The 27,284-nt window shown below is 37.9% G+C and overlaps 1 protein-coding gene across 1 annotated transcript in view; it reads left to right on the top strand.

Moving 5' to 3' along the window:
• The window catches only part of LOC126417090 (collagen alpha-1(IX) chain-like), a 317,794-nt gene that overhangs the window by 272,614 nt on the left and 17,896 nt on the right, over nt 1-27,284 (top strand). Inside the window, exons 19-20 of the mRNA XM_050084985.1 lie at nt 8,265-8,319; nt 22,780-22,881. Coding sequence (XP_049940942.1) covers nt 8,265-8,319; nt 22,780-22,881 — 157 coding nt within the window. The remainder of the gene's footprint in view (nt 1-8,264; nt 8,320-22,779; nt 22,882-27,284) is intronic.

The following is a 27,284-nucleotide window of genomic DNA, read 5'->3' as shown; positions in this document are numbered from 1 at the left end:
AAGGGTCAGTTGCCACTCCCTGCACCAAGTGCCTATCCGCTGCAGATCTTCCTGCATTTCGCTACAATTTTCTAATGCTGCAACTTCTCTGTATACTACAGCATCATCCGCGAAAAGCCGCATGGAACTTCCAACACTATCTACTAGGTCATTTATATATATATATTGTGAAAAGCAACGGTCCCATAACACTCCCCTGTGGCACGCCAGAGGTTACTTTAACATCTGTAGACATCTCTCCATTGATAACAACATGCTGTGTTCTGTTTGCTAAAAACTCTTCAATCCAGCCACACAGCTGGTCTGATATTCCGTAGGCTCTTACTTTGTTTATCAGGCGACAGTGCGGAATTGTATCGAACGCCTTCCGGAAGTCAAGGAAAACAGCATCTACCTGGGAGCCTGTATCTAATATTTTCTGGGTCTCATGAACAAATAAAGCGAGTTGGGTCTCACAAGACCACTGTTTGCGGAATCCATGTTGATTCCTACAGAGTAGATTCTGGGTTTCCAAAAACAACATGATACTCGAGCATGTAGATAGGTAGACTTCGCACTGAGTTCAGATAATTATGATATCATCAATGAACCTGAACCAGACTAAGGACTGGGAGTTTTGGGAGGCTGAGAAGGTTTGCTCTAAATGGCCCATAAACAGGTTGGCCTTGGAGGGTGGCATGTGAGTGCCCATGACTTTGCCACAGATTTGTTTTCAAACCTTCCCTTCAAAGAAAAAGTAGTTGTGGGTTGGGATATAGTTAATAAGGTGTGTTAGGAATGAGGTGGTGGGTTTGGAGTCTGAATTATGTTGGGAGAGGTAGTGTTCAATTGCAGCAGGGCCATAGGTGTGAGGGATGTTTGTGTATGTGTGTGATGAGTGGGGTCCAGGAGGTAGAGGGATGGGGATGGTGGAAAATTGATGAAGAAAGTGGTTAGTATCTTTGATGTGAGAGGCTAGATTTCAGGCAATTGGTTGGAGCTGTTGGTCAACAAGGGAGCATGTAGAAATTTAATGTGTGGGGTGTTGGTGGGCTGAGGAGGGAGATGGACTCGTGTTAGAGGTTCTGGGAAGGACCTGTGAATTTCAGTAGGGATTGGAGATTACATTGGACTTATGGGATCACTCTGGCAGAGACTGTAAGTGGAGGAGTCATACAGTTGGCAGAGGCCTTCCATGAGGCACTCACTGCGACTCATCACAACAGTGGTGGAGCCTTTCTCTGCATGGAAGATGATAATGTCTAGATCTGTTTCTAGGTTGTGTATGGCTGTCTTTTCTTCTGATGAAAGGTTAGAGTTCTTAGGAAGGAACCTAGGGAAAGATGGTGAGGCCAAGTTGGAAGTACAGAATTCCAGGATCTGACTAGTGGTGGGAAGGGAGGAGGGCCATGGTTGGATGGTGATGTGAATTGGGAGAGGCAAGATTCAAAGTTGGCATTAGGTAGGCTTTGGTTTGTAGGGATTGGCTGCAAAGGAGTTTTTCCATTGTAAGAATCGGGAGAAGGAGAGTAGGTTTTTTGACAGTCCAGCATGGTTAAATTTAGGGGTGGGGTTGAAGGTTAGGCACCTGTACAGGACTGAAACTTCTGTGGAATTGAGGTTTTGGTGGAGAGGTTAACAACAGTGCTTTGGATTTGCTTGTTTTGTGAGGTGTTGGGAGGGAGTTTTGGAGGATGTAGTAAATTGAAGAGGCTGGCTAGGTTGGGTCTGGGAGCTATTGGGGGTTGATGATGAGGGGTTTCACTGTGGAAGGATGGGTATTGACGGATAGTGGTGCCCCAAGACAGGAGCAGGATGTTAACAGGTTGACCCATTTATGGAACTGATGTCTCAACTGCACATTTAACATTATCTTGCAGAGGGAATAGAGGTGGTTCTAGGCTGTATGTGCCATGGACAGGTGTTTTAGCACTACCAGGTTTGTGAGGGATAAGGACTGGCAGAATCTGAAAAGGTGAGGGTCCTTATGAAAGGAAGGGTGGGATCCAGAGTAAGGGATTTTTATGGTTAGGCAGTTGGTGGGATTCCGTGATTCAGACAATGTTTAAGAAACAGGATGAGGGACTGGATTTTACCTAGGGAAAGGTATGCCTTTATGAAATGGTGCAGAAAGATGGAGTAGGGGTCCATTGGGGTGGGGATGATAATAGTAAATGGGAAATGACACAGGAAATGGGTGAATGAAAGCATTAGATTATTATAAGGAGAACTGAATAATGTAGTGTGAGTTTATTGAGTGAAAAGGATAGAACAGTTTTCTGGCCTAATGATACTTGATCGTGCATAAGTTATCATGCATGGGGAAAAAAGAAGGAAAGATATAATGTTTTTATGGGATGAAAGGGTGAGGAGGTATGCATGGATTTGGAGGTTAAATGTAGTGGTTGGCTGCTGGAATGTGTTATAACTGTGATCCAGTTGATGGGTTTTATGTAGAACAGTGTGTAGCGCAGTCATAATGGTGGCGACTAATGCTACAGGGTGACACAAAAGTCACATACAAACACGTTGTCTGGCATGGGCTAATTTTGTGCACATCAATGGTGGGCATTTTCAATGGTCATGTTTCGAGTGTTTACATATAGAAAACGTAACATTAGCGACATCAGTTAACACAAAAGAACGAGTTATTAAATCTCTTAAAACTGAAATTGACAATCTAAAATCAGAAATAGCACTACTGAAACAAGTAAATAGTGAGCTTATGAGACATGAAAAAAGTAAGTGTGAAAAATGCGAATATGAAAAACACCATCTCAAAAGCGGTAACAGATCTGTAAACAAATGTTAGAGAGAAAACTCGCAAATAGACTACACCCAGTTGACGGAATCTTCTAGCTGCGCTATATGTGTAGAAGATGAAAGTGAAACCTCCTCCCAATGCAGAAACTGTGTGGTAAGCAAACTTAACGGTGAAAATTTGTAAAGTGATGATATCCAGTATACCGAATCATTAAGTTTTTGATGGTCATAGTGAAACTGTAAAATCTTCTATCAAAAGCAGGAAAGGTGTTGTAAGCAATCTTAACAGTGAAAACTTGCGAAGTGACGATACTCATTTTTCTGAACCTTTAATATCCACTGTTCATGAAGAAGTACAAAGTGAAAACACATATTCAAGAAACAAGTATCACTGGAACAACAACACATACAGAAAAAAACCAATTAGTCATCACAGTACTGAAAAGGAAAATCAAGAAGACTTTCTCATTATAGGTGACTTACTACTAAAAAATGTTGATGTGCCAAAATCGAGACTCGACGTTCGCCCTGGTATCAGGATCCATCAATCAAATAATCACTTAATCAATATTCGTAATTCAAATCCGAGATCTTCCGGTGAAGCCACAAGAATCTACAAAGGTGTTTACATTCATGTAGGAACAAATTCACTACGCAGCACCACCAAGGAAGAAATTGTCAGTAAAACTAGAAACTTAATCCAATCAGCTAGAAACTTATACAGGTCTTCAAAAATTGTAGTCAGCGGAATAATCTACAGAAGGTCTGTGAGTCATACTTATATAGAGATGATAAATTGTAATATTCATGAGATCTGTAATAATCTAGGAGTAATATTTATCGATCCAAATAAGTGTTTAAGCAACAAATGTCTGGGGAAAGATGGTACTCACTTAAACAGGTTAAGCTCCAAGATCTTCACTAAGATGATTACTGATATTTGCAACATTATAAATAATAAGGGAAACTAAAAAGCAGAAGAGGGGATGATCATGCACAAAATGTGCCTGAAGAAAGCAATATTTCTTTCCTTCATTATAATGTAGAGGGATTAGGCAGTAAGATTGATGTTTCGACCACTATCTTTCAGATATTACTTCCCACATACTAGTTGTCAGTGAACACCAAAAATCTGCAGATAACATACACCTGTTTAAAATCTAAAGTTATTCATTAACTGATTTTTACTGTCGTTCTAACCATAAAGGTGGAGGAGTGGCTATCTACCTGAGAATAAATAACCTAGTAGAATCTTACGAAAATATTGCTTGGGTAAAAGAGTATTCCACTGATTTGCATTGTGAAATTGTAGCAATTAAGTTAAAATTCTTGTCTGTTGTATACTTTATCTTAGCATTGTATAGATCACCAAATGGAAATTTTGAATTATTTCTTAATTCCCTTTATACAGTATTATGTAAATTAATGTCCAAGCAAGAGCATATAAATGTTATATTATTAGGGGATATTAATGTCAACACATTACAAGATTCCCAAGAAAGCAAACACTTCAAAGACTGTATCTATTCTTATGGCGCAAAAGATCTGTTGGAAGACATACCCACTAGAATCACTCCAACTAGTATAAGCTCTATAGACCATGTTATTACTAATTGTAAAAATATTGCCACAGCTGCTGTTGTAAATGGTCACATCTCTGACCATCTAGGCCAGCTATTAGTGCTAAAGGGAGATCCTTGTATAAAACCAAAGAAAATTTATGAATACAAAAGGAAACTGAGAGAGAGCCTTGGTCATGAATCTTGGCATCTAGTATTTCAAGCCAAAGGAGTGAATAATAAATGGGATGCCTTTCTAGATACATTATCTTAGCATCTAAATAATACTATTCCCATCAGAAAGACAAATATTAATAAGAATAAGGCAAGACAGTCAAGGTCCATGGAATTTGATAATACTACCAAAGAACTGAAAGAAAAAAATGGAAGAAATGTATATGATACAAAGAGAGACCAAAAACAATGAGCACAGGGATAAATACAAACAATACAAGTACCAGTTTCGCAAGCAAGTCAAAAGATTGAAGGGTGAAAAGATTAACTCGAAAATACCAAATTCAGATTGTATCTCCAAGACCTGCTGGTCAATAGTAAATTAAATAAGAGACAGTAAAACAAAACTAAAAGGTAATATCAACATACAGATATCTAATAAAAATATTGATGTTACCAATCCTCAAGAGATCAGTAACATTTTTAATGACTATTTCATAGATATCATAGAATCTGACTTTTGTACCACAGATAAAGTACCTGTTGGAAGTCTTGCTGAGGACAATTCTGAAGCTAATCAACTCCATGAACTTAAAATCAAGGATATTTGTCAGCTTATCAGAGAATGGAAAAAAAAAAAAAAAATCCGCTGGATGGAATGAAATTTCTCCATTTTTACTTAAACAGTGCGAAAACAATCTGGCGTATCCCTTGGTGCATCTAATAAATAGTGTCTTAAAAGAAGGAGTGTTCCCTGACATACTAAAATTAGCCATTGTTAAATCTCTCTACAAAAAAGGTGATAAACAACTAGTAGAAAATTACAAACCACTCACCTTAACTTCCATTTTTAGTAAGTTAATTGAAAAAATAATTCTGAAATATATGTTAGAGCATTATAATAAGCACAACATCCTGGGAGATTTTTCAGCATGGTTTCAGAAGTGGTCATAGTACCATAACTGTAACACTTCAACTTATGCCAAAAGCTCTTGACAAAATTGATGAAGGCATGCAAGTACCTGGAATTTTCCTAGACCTATCAAAGGCTTGTGATAGGGTTGATCATAAGGTACTTCTGTCAAAACTGCCCAGAGATGGCATAAGTGGAAAATTATTGCACCTCATCAATCATACTTAAAAAACAGAAGACAGTGTACCTCAATCTCACACAATAGTGGAGAAACATTAAAAAGTTATACATCAAGGGTCAGGAGTATTAAATTTGGTGTGCCTCAGGGATCGCTAATTGGTCCCTTCCTTTTTATATGTTATGTCAATGACTTCCCAAAGATAGTAAAAAATGATACCTTCATTACAATGTATGCAGTTGACACTTCAGGCCTTTGTTGGGGAAATGATATTCTTAATGTCGGCATAGAGGTAAAAAAATTTATAGATATTGCAAAGGAAAAGTTTGAAAATGACAATCTAAAAGTCAACTTACAAAAAACAAATATCATCCCCTTGAATGTTGGTGATTTGCAAACTTGTATTGATTCTCAAGATAGCAATATCGTTGGGAAAATCTGCAGTGAGTGTAAATTCCTAGGTATATGCATAGATAGCAAACTACTATGGACACAACAAATTGAAAATGTATGTGCAAGGCTATCATCTAGCCTGTATGTTTTAAGAAGAATAGCTCAATATGTCAATACCCAAACAATGAGGATGATGTATTTTGGCTTAATACATCCATTTGCAGCATATGGTCTTTCACTGTGGGGCGGGGCTTCCAAAACTCATGTAGACCGAGTATTTAAACTCCAGAAAAGAGCTTTGAGAATATTAGGCAAAAAAGGAATTGTTCATAGAATTTAACATTCTGACTATCTATTCAACGTATATGTTTGAAACAATAGTATTAACTGTAGAAGATAAGAAATATACCTGTTGTAATGCAGAAATTCATGATAACAATACTAGACAAGTACAAAGTTACCATATGATACATAGAAGACTGAAAAAAACTGCAAACAGTCCATATATGAATGGAGCAAAATACTTCAATGCACTGCCAAATGAACTGACAGTAATAACTGGAGAGACATTCAAAAAACATCCAAAGTCGTGGCTCATTGAGGAGTGCTTCTATAGCCTACTGTAGAAACTAAGATCTAAAGTATTACTATGTCAAATAATTTGGACTACATTCTTAAGTTCATATTATAAAGTAAAATTAGATTGTATACTGTTGTATTGTACTACCAATTGCTATGCATGTAATTACATGTTTCACGCAAATAAATTACAATTACAGACTTAATAATAATCATATTTAACAAATAGTGTGAATGTTGACAGTGTTCAAAGAAAAGTGTTCATGCTGTCTTCTTGTTGCTCATATTGAGTGATGGTGGCATCAAGTTACAGCACAACATATTGGCAGGGTGTTTTGGGGATAACTTATAGGAAATAGTTCTGCTACATTTCACAGACTACACTTGTTGAGCAGACTTCACTGATTCTGCCTAAATTTGGTTTCATGAAATTACTGTATATAATCTTTGAACTGTGTAGTTTGTTATGCAATATTACATACATCATAATTTGTCTTAAATAATGTTAACTGTTTTAGTTAGTAGCTTTTCTCATCCACATTTTTTGGCTGACATCTCATCATCACTTCCAGCACAAGTTAAATCATGCAAACACCAGGTACTACCTGGAGACTGTTATACCCAATTCCTTAGAAAATTTGTGAATTTAACTATTATAAACTGTATGAGCAAGGCGTGGCTAGTGATGCCAGTCATTAATCTGTCATCACATTATTTCATTCTGTGTCATCTCCACTAGCAGTTATGCTAGTGTTTCAAAAATGGTTCAAATGGCTCTGAGCACTATGGGACTCAACATCTTAGGTCATAAGTCCCCTAGAACTTAGAACTACTTAAACCTAACTAACCTAAGGACATCACACACACCCATGCCCGAGGCAGGATTCGAACCTGCGACCGTAGCAGTCCCGCGGTTCCGGACTGCAGCGCCAGAACCGCTAGACCACCGCGGCCGGCCACTAGTGTTTCATATTGTTGGAAAATAATTAATTGGTCCATCATAAATAGTACTGAACAGCTTGATGAAACAACAAGAGGAAACACATTGATCATCAATGTTTAAAAGTGCATGTTTCTCCCTTGGAGGACGAAGAAAATAAATTAACATAACTAGTACAAAATGAAGTGTTTATAGAATCACAAGACAGGATTCTCTCTCTCTCTCTCTCTCTCTCTCTCTCTCTCTCTCTCTCTCTCTCTCTCTCTCTCTCTCACTCCTCTCAAACAGGCCATGAAGGCCCAATGGTACCGACTGGTCGCCATGTCATCCTCGGCCCATAGGCATCACTGCATGTGGATATGGAGGGGCATGTTGTCAGTACAGCGCTCTCCTGACCGTATGTCAGTTTCCAAGACCGGAGCCGCTACTTCTCAATCAAGTAGCTCCTCAGTTGGCCTCACAAGGGCTGAGTGCACCCCACCTGCCAACAGTGCTCGCCAGACCAGATGGTCACCCATCCAAGTGCTAGCCCAGCCTAGCAATGCTTAACTTCGGTGATCTGATGGGAACTGGTGTTGCCACTGTGGCAAGGCCATTGGCCCAAGACAGGATAGCTACATCAATTATTAATTCATTGTTTTTCTAGCTACCAAGTGGAAAAATGTTGATCATATAAGTAAAAGCTGGCATTTTTCACATTAAGTGAATTTGAGCATATTTTATATATTTCTGTAATCAAATTGGCTCTCCTAATATATACTCTTTTCTTTTTTCTTTTATTTTCAGGGAAGAAGTATCTCTGAATCTGAAATACGAGAAATATGTGCTGCTGTATTAAGAGGTATTGTATGTTCTTTCATATACTATATACAAATTCATTTCCAGAGGCTAAAGTTATAGAGAATATGATTCCAAAGCAGTTGTCATTAAAACATCTTCTAAAAAAGAAAAGAATCATATAATGTTTCAATCAAGAAATATTGTCTAGTCAGTTACACAAGGCTGATCAGTCTACATCTGACTCCTTTGGCATTGTTGCTAGCACCACTTAGTTGGATTAATGATGAAGCAGTGTTTCGAAAATTATTTGCCATCAGAGTGACCAATGCTAAAAATATTGTGACCAATAATTAATTGAGCTAAATTGGTAACTTTTTCTAAAATCAGGAAACTATTGCAGGTTATCAACAGATGTGTTTCCAGATATGCCTTGTGGAATTTGGTACCTGACATATCACTCATTCAATGTGACATATCTCAAAGGGCACATCTGGAGCAGATTACTGTCAACCATGTCATATGTCACCGCCTCGATCTGCAGTGCTCGCATGTAGGCATGTTGTAAATGCAAGACAGAATTTCAGAAACTGTGTGGAAGACATTTGTCAGTTCTCAAATTGAAGACTTGTTACTTTAAACGAGGTCTACAAATAATGGCGACATTTGAAATCAAACAATGGAAAATCCAGGACAGAACAGTGTCAGTATTATGGAGGGGCTGGATTGCTGCTCACCATATAGAGGAGGTGTAGAGTCACAGACAGGCACAGAGCTTGTAGCCAAAAGGTCTTCTTCTAAAGTTAACAACACACTTATATTCACAGAAGCATAATTCACAAACACATGACCACTGTGGTCATGTTAATGTGAGTTGTGCTGCTTTGTGTGTGTGTGTGTGTGTGTGTTTTGTCTGCATTAGAAGAAGGTCTTTTACCCAAAAGCTCACATGTTTAGCAATCATTTTGTTGTACCTGTCTGTGACTTAACATCTTCTCTGTATGGTGAATGGTAACATTTGGGAAATTGTATACCATAACATCACTGTTACGGATCCTATAGAATTTTACTGGCAAGCAAAAATTTTTCTGTGAAGATTCGTGGTTTAATCAGATCTGGTTGCATATGAGGGCAAGCTGTAGGCGTAAGTAGTTGAAATCAGATAGATAAATGCTTCATACTTCAAGAAGTGCTTTATTACCACAATCCATCATTTGTTGAGAAAGAAAAAGAACTAGGTGGGATCCACATGGTCAGTTTTCACTCCATTTTTAATAGGGCATGATTCAGAAGATAAATCATTCTCCTTCCACAGTATTCCTCTACAAATTATTGATAAGGAAAAAAATTATTTTTGCATATTTGAACTGCTGAAATGACGTGATGTAAATTCCCATAGTCATTGATGGGCCTATCCAAAACATACCTGGAGGAATGTGAAGGAAATCTTATGGACATGCTCCATTATAGTAGTTCATATTGCTCATGAACAAAACCAGTAGTGTGACTCTTCAGGCTTTCCCGGCGGATATGTTGTAAATAGTCTTCACAGGTGTGCCGCCAGATGATGTTGTGCAAATCCCACAATATTTCCTCGGAGCAACTGTCCGACACCATCAGGTGGTTGAACCTCATTGGTGGCTAGGTACGACTGACAAGATCCGCATGTCAACGCTGCTGTACATAGAGCACACACGTGAAGATTGTGCAGGCACGGGAACCACGCATGCGCAAAAATTTGCAGATAGATGCAGACTCAAACGCCCTCTGCCAGGAAATGCAGAGCGGCTGTTCTGCACGTGCGCTGATGCTGTGTTTACTAACATGCTGCCAAAGTTATGATGGGTCTATTATCAAAAGCTCTTTGCTTTCTCTTCATGATGTAACAGCAGCCAATGCAGGGTTCCAGGCTGTATTCAATTGAAATCCCACATCACTGTTGATAAGGTTATCATCTGTACGGATATGTATTGCTTCCTTAATGATGAAATCCCAGAAAGAGGATGCTGGGGATAAAACTTCCATCTTTTCATAAATCATGTGATGTCCTGTGTTCAGACAGTGTTCTGCAATTGCTGACTTCTCCGGTTGGCGTAGGCGTGTATGACGCTGATGTTCATCGCAACGTTCTTGTACTTTGCGACATGTCTGACCTATATATGCCGCCCCACACTGAAAAGGAATCTTGTACAAACCACGTTTCCTCAGACCGAGATCATTCTTAACTGAACCTAACAGATTCCTCAGTTTTGCAGATGGTCAGAAAACACACTTGATGTCATATCTTTCGAGGAATCTACCGATTCTTGATGACATGGCACCAAAGTATGGCAAGAAGGCCAAGGTGGTGGGTGTCTTTGTATCTTCATTCTGCTCCATAGATTGAACTCGCTTGGGCCTGAATGCATTACGTATCTGTCAGACCTGGGACCATTCCTATCCGAGATGTGATTAGTGGAATAGAACAGGCTGTTTTCAAACTTCCTAAGGAAGCTGCCAAAGAGATTAGGCATGATTCATGCTGCATCCTGACTCGGGCGCAACCTAAGAAGACCAGCTTTAACATAACTGCAGCTGAAAGAACTGCCCTACAAGATCTGAGAAGAGACCAAGACATCATCATCTTACCTGCTGACAAAGGAAACACTACTGTTCTCCTCTCACGCACAAACTGCTCAATGATCCTGCATGCAGTAAATTAAAAAGTGATCCGACGGGTAGGATCCAGAGGAAGACTTTGGAACTCATCAGGAAGAGCTCAATACCAGCGCAAGTCGCTAAGGGTTTACGTCAACGAGCTGCAGTTCCTCCTAGACTCTATGGCCTACCCAAGATCCATAAGAATGGTGTGCCTCTGTGCCCTATTGTGAGCAACTTATTTTGTTGCCAAATATCTGACGTCACTATTGGGACCTCTCGTAGGCAAGTGCGACCATCATATTCGCAACTCTGAGGATTTCATAGGTCGCTTGAAAACTCTTAGACTGCAATCATCGGATCTCTTAGTAAGTTTCGATGTTGTGTCTTTATTTACAAAGATGCCCTTGCAGGACTCTTTAGAGCTCAGTAGTAACAAGTTTGAGGAGGACATAGTGGCACTATTTAAACATGTGCTTACTTCAACATACTTCTTATTTCAAGACCAATATTTTGAACAAGTGGACGGTGTCACCATGGGGAGCCCTCTTTCTCCTGTGGTGGCCAATTATTTTATGGAGAACTTTGAAGATAAAGCACTACAGTCAGCCACTCTCCAACCCTCTTGTTTTCTGCGGTATGTTGATGATACGTTGGTGGTGTGGCCACATGGACTGGATACTCTACCTACGTTTCTTCAACATTTAAATTCACTCCATCTGAATATTAACTTCACAATGGAAGTGGGAAAAGATGGCACTTTATCTTTTCTTGATGTTTTGGTTCGAAGGAAAGCAGATGGAACCTTGGGACGCAGTGTATACCACAAGCCAACGCATACAGATGTATATTTGCAGGCCACAAGCTGCCATCATCCAGTACGCTAGTTCATAGAGTGTGTGTGGTATCTGACTCTGAAAGCCTGCCGAGTGAAATGCAACATTTGAAGACAGTCTTCCGTCAAAATGATTATTCTGAGAGACAGATACGTAATGCATTCAGGCCCAAGCGAGTTCAATCTATGGAGCAGAATGAAGATACAAAGACACCCAACACCTTGGCCTTCTTGCTGCACTTTGGTGCCATGTCATCAAGAATTGGAAGAGTCCTCGATAGATATGACATCAAATGTGTTTTCCGACCATCTGCAAAACTGAGGAACCTGTTAGGTTTGGTTAAGAATGATCTTGGTCTGAGGAAAAGTGGTTTGTACAAGATTCCTTGTCAGTGTGGGGCAGCATATATAGGTCAGACATGTCGCACAGTACAAGAACATTGCGATGAACACCAGCATCATACACGCCTACGCCAGCCGGAGAAGTCAGCAATTGCAGAACACTGTCTGAACACAGAACATCACATGATTTATGAAAAGACAGAAGTTTTATCCCCAGCATCCTCTTTCTGGGATTTCATCATTAAGGAAGCAATACATATCTGTACAGCTGATAACCTTATCAACAGGGATGCGGGATTTCAATTGAGTACAGCCTGGAACCCTGCATTGGCTGCTGTTAAATCACGACGAGAAAGCAAAGAGCTTTCGATAATAGACCCATCATAACTTTGGCAGCGTGTTAGTAAACACAGCATCAGCACACACGCAGAACAGCTGCTCTGCATTTCCCGGCAGACGGCGTTTGAGTGTGGCACCATCTATCTGCAAATTTTTGCGCACGTGTGGTTCCCGCGTCTGCGCAATCTTCACGCGTGTGCTCTATGTACAGCGGCGTCGACATGCGTATCTTGTCAGTCATACCTAGCCACCAGCGAGGTTCAACCAACTGTTATGTTGGACAGTTGCTCCGAGGAAATATTGTGGGATTTGCACATCATCCAGCGGCACACCCGTGAAGACTATTTGCAAAAACAGTTGTGATGACACGGTTTTGTATGGGATGAGTATGATTTTAAAAATTAGTTATAGACTGACCAGCCTTTTTAATTTACACATTTGAAGAAAATATTGTAACTGAAATAGTAATAAAAATAGTGAATTAATTCCAGAAGGGACTGTCAAATTTGAAAGTTTCTATATACCCATAGTTTTCTCTTTTTTGCTGCAGTATAATTCTTTTTGTATACATATATCCCAATGAATCACTCATTCAAAGAAAGACAATCAGTGCAGTGGCTGATGGGCCTAGCAGTCTCGACAAAAGTCAGTATTTTACAGTGTATGACTTGGGACCAATATTAACTTGTTTGTCGATTTATGAGAGTATAATATGCAACCAGTTGCTATTTCCAGTTTTGATATGATTCATTTTCTGTATCATGAACTGGTATTAAAGGTGCTGCACTCTCCTCATCAGCAGGAAGTGTTACAGAAACATTTTCTAGACCATGTGCAGCTAGACGCTGTAGTCATGGTTACTGAATTGTCTCATGGTATCCATGACAGAGTCATTCTTATAATGTACATTTAGCAGATTATACTCATGGATACACAGTATTTAGTGGCACTTGGTTTCACATTCATTCACAGTAAGTAACCAAAGAGTTTTCTGGTCTGGCGCAAGCCTCTTCATCTCTGCATAATTATTCAAACTTAAATTGGTTTGAAACAGCTTTTTTTTAAAAAAAAAAAAAAAAGTCTGGACCACCCTCTACACATTACCCAACCCACCACACTTCCTTTCATTATGACACTGACAGTTCTGTTGTCCTTCAGGGTGTGATCTATCAACTGTACCCTTCTTTTAGTAAAGTTTTGCTGTAAATTTCTTTTTCCTCTGTTCTGTTCAGTACCTCCTCAATTGTTGTTTGATCTAACTGTATAATTTTCAAGAGTCTTTGCTCCACATTTCAAAAGCTACTATCTTCTTCTTATCTGAATTGCTTATTATCCATGTTTCACTTCCATGTGAGGCTACACTCCAGAGAGTTACCGTCAGATAAAGACTTCCTGGCATTTAAATTTATATTAGATGTTAAAAAATTTCTCTGTTTAAGAAATGCTTTTCTCACTACTGACAGTCTGCATTTTATATCTTCCCTGCCATCATCATTTATTTTGCTGTCCAAATAACAAAACTCATCTACTACTTTTATTTTTCCATTTTCTAATCTAAAGTCCTCAGCATGATCTGATTTACTTCAACTACATTCCATTACCCTTCCTCCTCTTTTTTCTCTCCTTGGCTTGTTCCTCCTTACCCAGGTCTCCATTCAGGTTCTTCCACATATTCTTGAGTTCCTCCTTATTCTCTACATCTTGTCCACTTTTGTTCACCATTCGAGCATAATCTGTTGTACCGTTCTTCCTCTTACTTTTAATCATCCCATGTAACACCTTTTTTGAACCTTCACTATCCTCCTTCATCATTCTGGTCCACTGTTCCATCCACTTCCTTCTTTCCTCCACCACCACTCGTTTTGCTTCTTTCTTGCTTGCCTGATACTCTTCACTTGTCTCTACTGTTCTCTTCTGGAACCATACCCTAAGGCTCTATTATTCTTCTGTACTATATCCTTTGTTTTATCATTCCACCAGGGTGTTTCTTTCCATCTCTTTTTGTTACTTGTCCTCCCACATATTGCTTCCACTTGCATTTACTAATGTAAGTAGCAAATAGAAAAGACCTTACATGGCGATAAATTGAAGAGGCGTTGGGCAAAATGAAGGGAGGGAAGTCACCAGGTCTGGATGAACTAAGTGTAGAGATGGTGAAAGCAGCAGGAGAGGTGGGGATACAATGGCTATATCGTGTAATGAAAGTTGTGTGGAGACAGAAGATGATCCCAGAAGAGTGGAAGAAGGGAATAATTGTCCTGATCTTTAAGAAGGGAAATAGAAAAAAGTGCAAGAACTATGGGGGATAACATTGATTAGTCATTGTGCAAAGATTTTTTAGAAAATTTTGGAAGCACGAATTCGGGCAAAATTAGAAGGAAGAATGAGAGAAGAGCAACATGGCTTCAGAACAGGAAGGTCCACTGTGGATCTAATTTTTGCTGTAATACAACTGCAGGAACAGCACTATGAATATGGACTAGATCTACTAATGACCTTCCTGGACATTGAAAAAGTGTATAATAGTGTACGTAGAAGCAGTGTGGAAAGCCCTGAGAACAGAGGAGTAGCAAAACAGATTTTTTGGAGGATAAGGGAAATGTACCATGGAAGTGTGAGATGTGTGAAAGTGGGAGGAGAGAGATCAGCTTGGATTGAACAGAACAGCAGCTTGAGGTAGAGAAGTGCACTTTCACCATTACTCTTCATTGTAGTGATGGACGATCATTTTTTGAAATTTGTGGTAAGTGTCTATGGGACCAAACTGCTGACATCGTCAGTCCCTAGGCTTACACCCTACTTAAACTAACTTACGCTAAGAACAATACACACCCCCATGCCCGAGGGAGGACTTGAACCTCCAACAGGGGGAGTCAGGCGAACCATGGCAAGACGCCTTGACGGCACAGCAATGGATGATATAATGAGTACAGTAGCACAAGTAATTGGTGAAAGGAATATAAAAGCTATGGTGTTTGCAGATGAACTTATGATTTGGGGGGGAGGAGGAAGTACAAGAGCAGTTGGACTTATGGGAATGAACAGTACAAGAATTAGGAATGAAATTTACTATAAGTAAGAGTGAGATGATTATCACAACAAGAAAGTAGGAGAGAGGAACAGTGGGAATAACAGTTGGTGGGGAATGATTGAGGAGAGTGGAGAGTTTAAAGTACCTGGGAAGCCTTATACAGGAAGATGGACAAAATGACAGAGAAATAAATGAGTGGGGGAGAAAAGCAGAATCATTTCAGAAGAGTGTAAGAAGCCTGATGTGGAGCAAGGATATACCCCAAATCAGTAAAAAGGTTACATACCAGTCATACTATGTCCTGATCCTGACATAAGTATCAGAAACCTGGGTTATGAAAGGAAGAGAGAAAAGCAAAGTACAAGCTAGTGAGATGAAATTCTTGAGAAACAGTATTGGAGTGACAAAGATAGACAGGTTAAGAAATGATAGGATCAGAGAGTTAATGAAGGTGGAACCATTACAGGAGGAGCTAGAGAAATCAAGGCTGAGATGGTATGGACACATTAAGAGAATGGAGGAGAAGAGGATACCCAGGAGAATAGACAATATGAAACTGGAAGGAAAGAGACCAAGAGGAAGACCGAGAAACAGAGGGCTGAAAGGAGTAGAGGAATGCGTCCAGAAGAAAGGAGATGACTGACCCAGGTGAAGACGGAGAGATGGTGGCAATACAGAAGACGATGGAGAGGCCTGTGTTCCATACGGTCCCAGCCAGACTCTGGAAACTGTCCAAAAGGATGGTGATGACTTTCCATTACCCTTGTTTTAATTTTGTTGATAATTATCTTATAATATCTTTTCAAGACACTGCTTTTTCAAGTCCACAGCCATCTCTGACAGAATTACAATGTCATCAACAAACTGCAAAGTTTTTATTTTGTCTCTGTGAACTTTAATTTTTCCTTTGTTTCCTTCACAGCTTGCTCATTGTACAGTTTGAATAATGTCAGTGATAGGGTACAGCCCTATCTCACTTCTCAACTATGGGTTCCCTTTCATGTCCTTCAACTCTTATAACTTCAGTCTGGTTTCTGAAGCAGTAGTAAATAGCCTTCTGGTATCTGTATTTTATCCCTGCTACCTTCAAAATATCAAAGAATGTAGTCCAGTCCACATTGTCATAAGAGTTCTCTAAATCCGCAAGTGCAATAAACATAGGTTTGCCTTTCTTCTACCTCTCTTCTAATGATCTACATAGAGAGGTGATAGAGATGTCAATAACTACTGACCAGATTCACTTCTAAAAATATTTTCCAAGGTTTCTTACAATGTGACGATTTCTAAAATAGTATCACACATAAGCAACAATAATATCTTCAGTAAATAACCATCTGAATTGCAGAAGAGTTGCTCTATTGAGAATGCCATTCACATGCTCACTCACCAACTTTTACAAGCATCGGATAGCAAAATAGCGCTGATGGATATTTGCTGTGATCAATCTAAGGCATTTGACTGTGTGAATCACAAAATTCTCCTAGATAAACTTAGGTTTTATGTGATTGATGGTATAGCCAACCAACTGATAACATCGCATCAAATAAAAAGAATTCAGAAAGTACTTAGTAATTCAACTAATGTAGTCCAGGGACAATATTCTGACTGAGGAGAAATCATGTTTGTGATCTTCCAAGGTCCAAGAACACATACAACAGCAGAGGAAATGGTAAACAGTGAATTTGTTTTATGTAAATGGTCTCACCCTCAATTTTTAAAAGACACAACATATTCGTATTGGCACATCTAGAAGTACTACACCAATGATTAGTGTAACACATTGTGAGGAAATAATAAATAAGGTGGAAACTTCAACATTCTTAGGTGCCCATATTGATGAGAATTTAAACTGGAAAAAGCACTTTTTGGAACTCCTAAAACAACTTTGTTCAGTCAGAATTGCATTTAGAATCATTGCAAATCAAATAAACCAGTAAGTTGACATGCTTTCCATATTTTCATTCAGTAATGTCATATGGGGTAATGTGTGGGGTAACTCATCTCTAAGTAAAAAAGTCTTCACTGCAGTTGAAAAGGAACAATGATATACATAATTATGGTACCAGAAGAAAAACTAACATTCATTGTGCCACATTAAGGTTGTCTATATCACAAAAAGAGATGCAACAAAAATTTTTGATCACTTTCCCAGTGATATGAACTTTGAAAATAAACTGAAAAAGTTTGTGCTTGATGACTTCTTTGTAATGTGTGAATGGTGATGGGAAGGAATTACTGACTCAGATCTACATGTCTCTTTTTATTTTATTTTATTAAAAAAAACACTTGTAAATGATCAGCATTAAGCATATTTAGAAAATAATTTGTGATATGTATATAAAATTACTCATTCCACATCATTACAATTTATTACTCAATTGAGCCAAGAGACATGAAACCAACAGATTAACCTTAGTTGCAGGATGAGTATTGCCTCGTGAATTTCTACATTTCTTTGGAACCCAACTGATCCTCCCCAAGGTTAGCCTCTCTCACTTTTTCCATTCTTCTATAAATAATAGATGTGAGTATTTTGTAACCATGACTTATTAAACTGGTGGTTTATTAGTATTCACACCAGCCAGCACCTGCCTTCTTTGGAACTGGAATTACTGTATTCTTCTTTGAAGTCCTTTCTTATGTACCTTGCACACCAGGTGGAATTATTTTACCATCACTGATTCTCCCAAGTATCTCAATAATTCTGAGGGAATGTTATCTATTTGGTGGGCCCAGTTTTCACTTAGGCCCTTAGTACTCTGTCAAATTCTTCTCATAGTATTGTATCTCTCTTCTTATCTTCACTTCTTGTCCCTCTCTTTCTGTAATATTGTTCTCAAGTTTGTTCCCATTATGTAGACCCTTTGTACATCCCTCCTGCCTATCACCTTTCATATGTGTGTGTTTAACATCCAAAATGTACATTATCAGAATGAATTTGTCATGGGTACCACAAGGCAATGCAATCACCACAAACATAGGATCTAGCTGCACAAGGTCCAGATAATGTTCTTGTTCCAGATAATGTTCTTGTAACACCTCAATAAGCCTGCAGTGACTTGAAAATTAGTTAATGGTACAGAAAATAAATAATATCAAAATTCAAAAAAAGCAACTGGTTGCATATTATACCCAATAGATCGCCAGTTTAAATCATAATTGTAGTTCACAATATACAGTAAATATAGTGAATATTAACTTGTTTCTGTCATGCTTAGGTGGCATACAGTGAAGAGTACTCTGGCAAACGACATGCTATACTTGGTTCTTTCTGCAGGCGTAGTCAGTTTACGTTAGGTGGAGGAAAAGTTGTTGAATACCATTTGATTTGTGTTGATTCAGCTAGCCACCACTAACCACTGTGCCAAGTGTCTTCAGGAAGTGAATAAATAATACAGATTCTGATATAAAGTTATAGTAAGGAACTCAAAGATGAAAGGTGTTAATTAAGTAAGTAAATAGAATGGCTATACCAACCTAAAAAGTCATATGTGCAGTGTGACTGAATACCGAGCTTCCAGAAATAGAAGTTTCTTCTCCCAGGACAAAAGAGAGATAAATGAAAGGACAAGGTTTAAAGAAATGATCACATTGTAAAGAACATTACATCTAATTCACAAGATAACAAAGATAAGTTTGATATGTTGAAGAACTGTTTAGATGATAACACAAAATCATGTGTTACATAGAAGCTAGTAAGTACCATACACAGTAGCACCTTCTTGACCAATTATTGTACAACAATTTTGACACTGTACAACTCAGTCATATTGGCATTCAGTGCACATTTACAAAAACAAAAAAATGATATAGCCTACTGTGGTCCAGTATTGACCATAGTTTATATTGGCAGTTCACAAATTTTTAAGTTCAGGCAACTATAAATAATGACTTTCCTGAAATGTTAAACACAGTAATAGTTCCTATATTAGTGAGTCTTAGTAGTTTGACAACAGAGTACTGGAGACAGAAAGGGGGATGTATGATTAAACTGAATTCCTGATGAAGCCATTCTTCCATTGACCCAAGTCCAATTACCTGAATAAAAATTCATGATATATTGTTTGCATCAGGGGATTCTACATGGCAGTTCTTTCATCATTCCAACTATGATTTCAATTCTCAAAATAAAATCAGTAATAATTGTTTTGGCTTCCTATACTCAAGACACACACCTTCATAAAGTAGTGTTGTATTTGTCTTATGTTCTGTCTGCCATTTTCACTGCAAATGCTATAGATATCTGCTGTGTGTGACAAAGCAATTAATGTGCAAAAGTGAATACAGTAGGGTGTAACTGATAGATTTATGATAGTGCTCATATCAACAAACAGCACATCATAATTCACGAAAATAAAAAAAGGTACATAAAACATTAAGACATCAGAATTAATGTTTACATTAAAAAACTTCCTGGCAGATTCATTCTGAATGTTTACATTACTTTGTGACATTCATATTAATAACAGCTTTACACTTTGAAAAATAATACCACATCTTTTGTGACAAAAAAATTATATTTATGCTTGCACTAATGAGGCATCCCACTTATACAATAAAACTACACATGTAGTCTCATTTTTGTTAAAAAAAATTAGAGCACTGAAGAGATTCATGACTGAGTAATTCATTCATTGCTGCACAAGGTGAAGTTTGTCTTATTACTGTGCAATTCCTCTTTTGACTTCATATTGTGGCCATAATATGCTCAACTGGTTTTGGAAAGAGAGCAATTTTTTAATGTAACATACAAGTTGGAAGACACATTGAGATGTAAGAGTTTCTCAAAGAACACCACTCGTAATGCATGTAATTCTCTTTTGAGCAACCTTTTTTTTTTTTCTTGCCAGTGGCTGATTACTCCAAAATATGATGCCGTAAGGAAACATTGTATGGAAATATCGAAAGTAGGCAGCTCTGATGGCATTCTTATGTGTAGATCATGCAATTATGTTTAAGACAAAAGTTGTGGGAATGCAGTAAGTCTTTTTGCCAGATCTACAAGTCTTTTTGCCAGATCTGTAATATAGCATGATCAGTTTAACTTGCTATCAATGTTCACTCCCAAGAACTTGGCAGAGTCCACTTGCTGTATTTGTTGTTCATTAAATATTATATTTATATCCCACTCTTCTTTCTGTGTCACATGAAATGTACCATAACACTCATAGTTTCTAGATGCTGGCATATTAGGGTGCAGCAATTTCACTGGCTCATTTTGCACCTCAGAGGTCTGTAGTAGCAAAATGGTTTTCATAACTGTTTCCATTATTTGATAATTCTTGGTCATCTTGTAAGTTGATCATTTAGCTTAGAAGTCACAATGCCCTGGGTTTCATTCCCTTGTAGCATTGTAGGGCTTTTTGTTTTTCTAGTGATTTCTTTAATATTCAGTATATTTTGCTTATCTTTTCATCTACAAACACTAAAACATTTGGAGCAGGTATTCGCTGTTTCCAACTTTTATATGACAGCATCTCACAAGAAACAGATGAAATTAACATGATATTTCCGTGGTTGCAATTACTGGTTCGTCTGGCAAACACAATACTTCATTAGTAGCTATGTATTGAATATGTCTTACTTGTATATCTTAGATGTAAAGGACAAGTGCTGGAGCTGAACACATTCTGAACAAGAATCGCTTACATTACTGGTATTCCAAAACTGTAAGGTTGCTAATCAGAGCCAGTGGAAAGTACAAACAAACCTCCAGATAAGTATCAACAGTGGTTTAATCATCCATGATAGGTGTAGAAATACATCATGTCCACCTGCAAGGTAAATAAATAAAACTTGTGTTTCAGTTCTAGTTCCTTTATCTTCAAGTGGATAATGGCAGTCTGAAAGGGCAAGTGTGAGGCACAGCCTATCCCAAGTCCCCATCCATATGGTTTTACTCTCCTTGACTGCTAATAGTCCATTTAGTCTCATTTACCTACTTAGCTTCCAGTCATGCACTAGTGATTTATTTTTTCTGATTACTTAACTGCTAATGCCACTGTATCACAGGTTCCCAAAGCAACAGACAGATGCAACCTCTAATTCTGGAAGCTCGGTATATAAAGTGTGATTTTATATTTTATTGTTATGACTTCCAGAGCAGTTGTAACTTTGAGTAATTACAATAGCTTTGTAATTACTTATTATAAAATTATTAACAACTTTTCAGTACTTTGTTACAGAAGACTGTAATATTTTGATGTTTTTATCTTTTCTGTGTATAATATGTCATGATTTTTACTGTGTATGACAAGCATTAAGTGAGATATGAGCATAGCATTGATAGGGATTATAACAATAATAATGTAGCCTACAAAGGTGAAAACTAACATTCACCATATACCACAGAGAGCATGTGTACAAACACAACAACTTATCAAGTGATTCTTTTTTATGGTCTGCAGCAAGATTGTTTGGCCTGCTAGTAAGGTGGGAATAATTTTGTAGTGGTGATTTGTTTTGATAGGCAGTTCTATCTCTTATAAAAATGAATAATGTTGTATTATGGTTATCATCTAATTTAAGAAGGGAATTTCACAAGAGGTGAATCACTTCAAAAGTGGCTATCAATACACATATTCACAAACAGGCAACAGTTCTTGTATGATAAATGTGATTAACCTGTCATGTATCAGAATGTATCTAACATTTACTTGAGCACTTTCATGGTTTCACAGTGCATACATTGGATTAGATATGGTCATAAAAATATAATCTCCACTTGTTACTACATTTTTTGTAATACACAGAAAAATAAACAAAATTTATCCTATGTATTCCATGTTAACTTTCAGTCAGCTCAATAATTTTTTAGGTAGTGGGGAGCGGGCGTGGTAATTACGATAAATAATCACTTGATTCCCATTACTTACTACGAATACTTTAATTCTTGCAACGTGTACAGAACACATGCAGCATAGAGTGAGTACTACAGAGAACAGATCTGGCAAAGGTACCATTGTTCTTGCTGCAATAGGGCAGCTATATTATTGGGAAAGGGGGGGGGGGGGGTAGAGCCAGTGGTGCTTCATTCCTTGTCACATTATTAAATACTTTATATTTGGGGGATTGTTGAAAATGTGCAACAACAGTTAGCCTGTCACTAACTCTGACAGAACAAAACAAAACTCTTATAGACTGTTGCCTTGTAACACCAGTGTGATCACCATGTGTATACAACAAAATTATTTGGTTGCTGAAATCATTTTTAGACACACAGTATTCTTAGACTAATTTTAATTGTTTAAATGCTTCAACATTACTTATGTGCTTTAAACAATATCTGAACATTTTCTTTTCATTATGTATTGAACATGTTTTTTTTACTCCTCATGCAGACCAGCTCAGTGAGTTGACAGCTACCCTTGTTGGGCCCCCTGGCCCACCTGGGAGAAGTCGACCGGGTAGACCGGGTCCCCCAGGGCTACAGGGACCTCCAGGTTTGAAACATGACATGGATGATTTTACATGTATGTGTGTATTACATTCTGTCACAGTTCCAGCAGTGAGTCAGAGTGTAAATTATGTGGCCAAATGCCTATTTGGCATTTTTAATTGTTTATCTGAAGACCACTTGCTGTGATTCTGTGTCAGAATGTAAAGTGTATTTGCCTGAACAATAACAAAATTATGTTAAGGAGTAACAAATAAATTATTGAACTTGCTGATATCTCTTAAACCCGTCAGTGAGTATATACAGAAGCATTGCGACAATTATTGTGTAATATTTTCTTTAAATTTCATTTCAGCAAACTAAATTTCATATGAACTGGTACATACTTCCAATTTTCTGTTCTGCATTTTCATATTCTGTCTATATGGATACCAACACACTGGTTTTGCTGAACAGACAGTTGCAAAGATTCATTATCAGTTGGTATTCTGACAGTTTAAACTTTTATTTACATGCTCCTAATGAGAGAAAAGGGTTTATTGTTCAAGCAAACTGTACCTAATTGTTTTGTCTAAGCATCAGCCAGTGAATGTGGAGTGGAGTGAAAAAACATGGAGCACCTGTTGCCATTGGCAATTAGTCCTGTATCCTGCTGTTTATAGATTGTACTCAAGAGTGTCCCTGCTTGCTCTGTTCCTGCTCCCACAGATCGAAAGGATGAACTAACTGCAGGACTGCACGGTCCACCAGGCCCCCCAGGCAAAAGCCGAGTGGGAAAACCAGGGCTTATTGGCCCCCAAGGCATCCCAGGTACCCCTCCCATAAATAGAACAAAACAATCATTATATTCATACCATTCTTTAATTGTCATCCACCTAAGGTACTAACCCTCATTTTCATTTCATTTTATGACTGTAACACTACTGGTGTCAAATGCGCATACTGATGAGCTATTTATTGTATGTTTGCTTTAAAAAAATACTTTACACAGCCACTTGGTCACAAATTGTGCACCTGTGTATTTAATATCCATAAATGGACCCAGAGAGTAGTTTTACCCTGTTTGACAGAAAGATTCATTTTATGTGCATATTTCATAATACAGCTGACAGTTATTAAAGTAGTAAATTCCTTATTTCCAGAAATTGAAAATTTTGTGACCAGTTTCCAAAATGAAAGTAAAAGTCCAATCCATTGAAGATTAATGCACAGTTCTTGTATTATTCTCTTTAACATATCTATCTTACTTTTAACATGTGTTGTCAAATACCAAAATGGCAGCTGTGTGAATTTCTGAGTGAAAGTATGTGCAAAGGACCACACCATAGTCATATGTTTTGTAAATTTTTCATGCATAACATAATGCTTGTTCCACGGTGATATGTGGACTGTATGAGTGTAGTGCTTTCATAGTATCTCATAAAAGTTAAAATAATTGTACATTTTACAGACTTTAGAGAAACATTTTGTTGAAATTTTACTGTAACTCTCATCTATGTTCTTTTTTCTCTTTAGTGTTTATGTTGTTAAAAATTATATTTCCACTCAAGTTATATTACAGAAGCTTCGCTTGCAGTAACGTTACTCTTTATTTACCGCTTGTGTCAATGATTCATCTGAATTTAGAAGTGTTCCTTCATTTAGGGAGTGACTGTCAGTTCTCATTCATAATAAAATGTTAAATGCTAAGAACACTTTGCCATGCACTTCACAGCAATTCACTGAATATGTTTGTAGATGTAGATGTAAATACTAGCAGGATATATAAAAACATATCTAATTATGCTTTCCCTCTCTCACGGGTGTGGTACAGAAACCTGGTTTAACAATGTAGACATAATTCACATATAACAGATTCTTAAATCAATGAAGAATTTTCTTTCGGACTTTTTTTTATATTAAACCTTCAAAATTTCTTTCTTTTAATCTTTGCTGTATAATTTCTTTGGAGCTTATTCTGTGTGCCTCTAACGAGCCATACTCACATTCTTCTTACTTCTGACAAGTCTGTCATTACATATTTCAGCTCTCTTCCCATTGTAAGTCTTGCTGCCTCTTTCTCAGTACAGATTCCCATGCAGTTTTAATCATCACTCCACTCACTCCAGCTTTTTATTGCTGTATCTCCCAATTTTTTTATTTATAGGAGTCATGTAATTCATGTAGGTTTTGATCCCCTCTTCATTTCCAGTTTCATTACACAGTTATTAAATTTTAATTTTGTGCAGTGCAGAATTTAATTGTTTTTATTGGCAAAACAAAACAGATAACACTTTCAGGGGCATTTCCTTATGCCTGTTCTTAGTCACTTACATCTTTATTATTTCTTTCCTTTCCTCCATGATACTCTCCTTTAGATGTTTTCAGTTTTCCTCCCATTACTGGTTTCGCCACACTGGTGAGTGCAAAGCAGGTGAAATAACAGCAATGTTTATATGAAGACAAATTTTGAAAAGTGTTACAAAAGTGAAGAGCAAAAAGCAAATGCAAAAAAAGAAAAAGTTGACTTCTAAAAGCCAAAAAATTGTGAAGGGTAAAAATGCAACCAAGTCTGTATAGACATCTTCCTCTGCTAACAGTGGGGTGGCGGGAGGGGGGGGGGGGGGGGGGGAGAGAGAGAGAGAGAGAGAGAGAGAGAGAGAGAGAGAGAGAGAGAGAGAGAGAGAGAGAGAGAGAGAGAGAGAGAGACCGACCGACCGAAATCCGTTAAGTCCAGAACAAGAGGAATAAACTCCAGTTACCACTAATGATGCCTACTAAATAAAAGTGAAATGAATCTTGTGTAAGAAATTCTTATAAACTACAATACGTTTAAGAAGGAAAAAAATTATGAAAGCTATCACATTTGCAAAGTGAAAACAGAATAAAAAGTAACTTGCACTATTGCAGGTTTCCTAAATAGTTGGATAAGGTCAGTTTTCAAAGGTGAGGCACTTCCATACTAGGCTACATGCCCCACAAATACCTTCAGAAAAGACTTCATAACACTTAAATCTATATTTGATGTTAACAAATTTCTTTTCTTCAGAGATCCTTTTTTGCCATTGCCAGTGTACATTTTATATCCTCTCTACTTCATCCATCATCAGTTATTTTATTGCCCAAATAGCAAATTTCATCTACTACTTTTAGCGTCTCATCTCCTAATCTAATTCCTTCAGCGATTTAATTCTGCTTCGTACTATTACCCTTCTCTTGCGTTTGTTGATGTTCATCTTATATCCTCCCTTCAAGACACTGCCCATTCCATTCAACTGCTCAACCAAGTTCTTTGCTTTCTCTCACAGAATTACAAAATCATCATCAAACCTCAAATCTTTGATTTCTTCTCCATAAACTCTAATTTCTTCTCCAAATGTTTCTTTGGATTCCTTTACTGCATACTCAGTGTGCACAATGAATAACATTGGGGATAAGCTACAAGTCTATCCCACTTACTTCTCAACCACTGCTTCCTTTTCACACCCCTCGACTCTAATAACTGCCTACTGGTTTCTGTTCAAGTTGCAAATAGCCTTTCATTCCCCTGTATTTTTTGCTGCTACCTTCAGAATTTAAAGACTGTATTCCAGTCAAAGTATGTAAATGCTATAAATGTATGTTCACCTTTCCTTAATCTATCTTGTAAGAGAAATTGTAGGGTCAGTATTGCCTTGTGTGTTTCTACATGTATCTCAAATCCAAACTGATCTTCCCCAAAGTTAGCTTCTAACAGTCTTCAAATTGTTCTGTAAAGAACTGCTGTCACTATTTTACAGCCAAGACTTGTTAATATTCACACTTGATCCAACTGCTTCCTTTGGATTAGGAATTATTACATTCTTCATGAAGTCTGAAAGTATTTCATCCGTTTCATACATCTTGAACACCAAGTGGAATACTTCATATACATCTATGTGATTACTCTGTTATTCACAATGAAGTGGCTGGGAGAGTGTTCGGTGAACCACCTTCAAGTTGTCTCTCTACCATTCCACTCTCGAACGGTGTGGGTGAAAAATGAGCATGTAAATATTTCTCAGTGAGCCCCGATTTCTCTTATGTTATCGTGATGATCATTTCTCCCTATGTAGGTGGGTGCCAACAGAATGTTTTTGCAATCGGAGGAGGAAGCTATTGATTGAAATTTCATGAGAAGATACCGTTGCAGCAAAAAATGCCTTTGTTTTAATGATTGCCACTCCAATCCACATATCTTGTCTGTAACACTATCTCCCCTATTTTGTGATAGTACAAAATGAGTCATCCTTCTTTGAACTTTTTTGATGTCAACCATCAGTCTCACCTGATGCAGATCCCACACCGCACAGCAGCACTCCAGTGTAGGGTGGGAAAGTGTGTTGTAAGCAGTCTCTTTAGTAGACCAGTTGCACCTTCTAAGTGTTCTGCTAATGAATCACAGTCTTTGGTTTGCTCTACCCACACCATTATCTGTGTGATCATTCCAAT

The sequence above is a fragment of the Schistocerca serialis genome, chromosome 8 (genome assembly GCF_023864345.2).
Source record: "Schistocerca serialis cubense isolate TAMUIC-IGC-003099 chromosome 8, iqSchSeri2.2, whole genome shotgun sequence".
Classification (NCBI taxonomy): domain Eukaryota; kingdom Metazoa; phylum Arthropoda; class Insecta; order Orthoptera; family Acrididae; genus Schistocerca; species Schistocerca serialis.
Note: the sequence above shows the minus strand (reverse complement) of the source record. Positions and strands in the feature narration are given on the sequence as shown.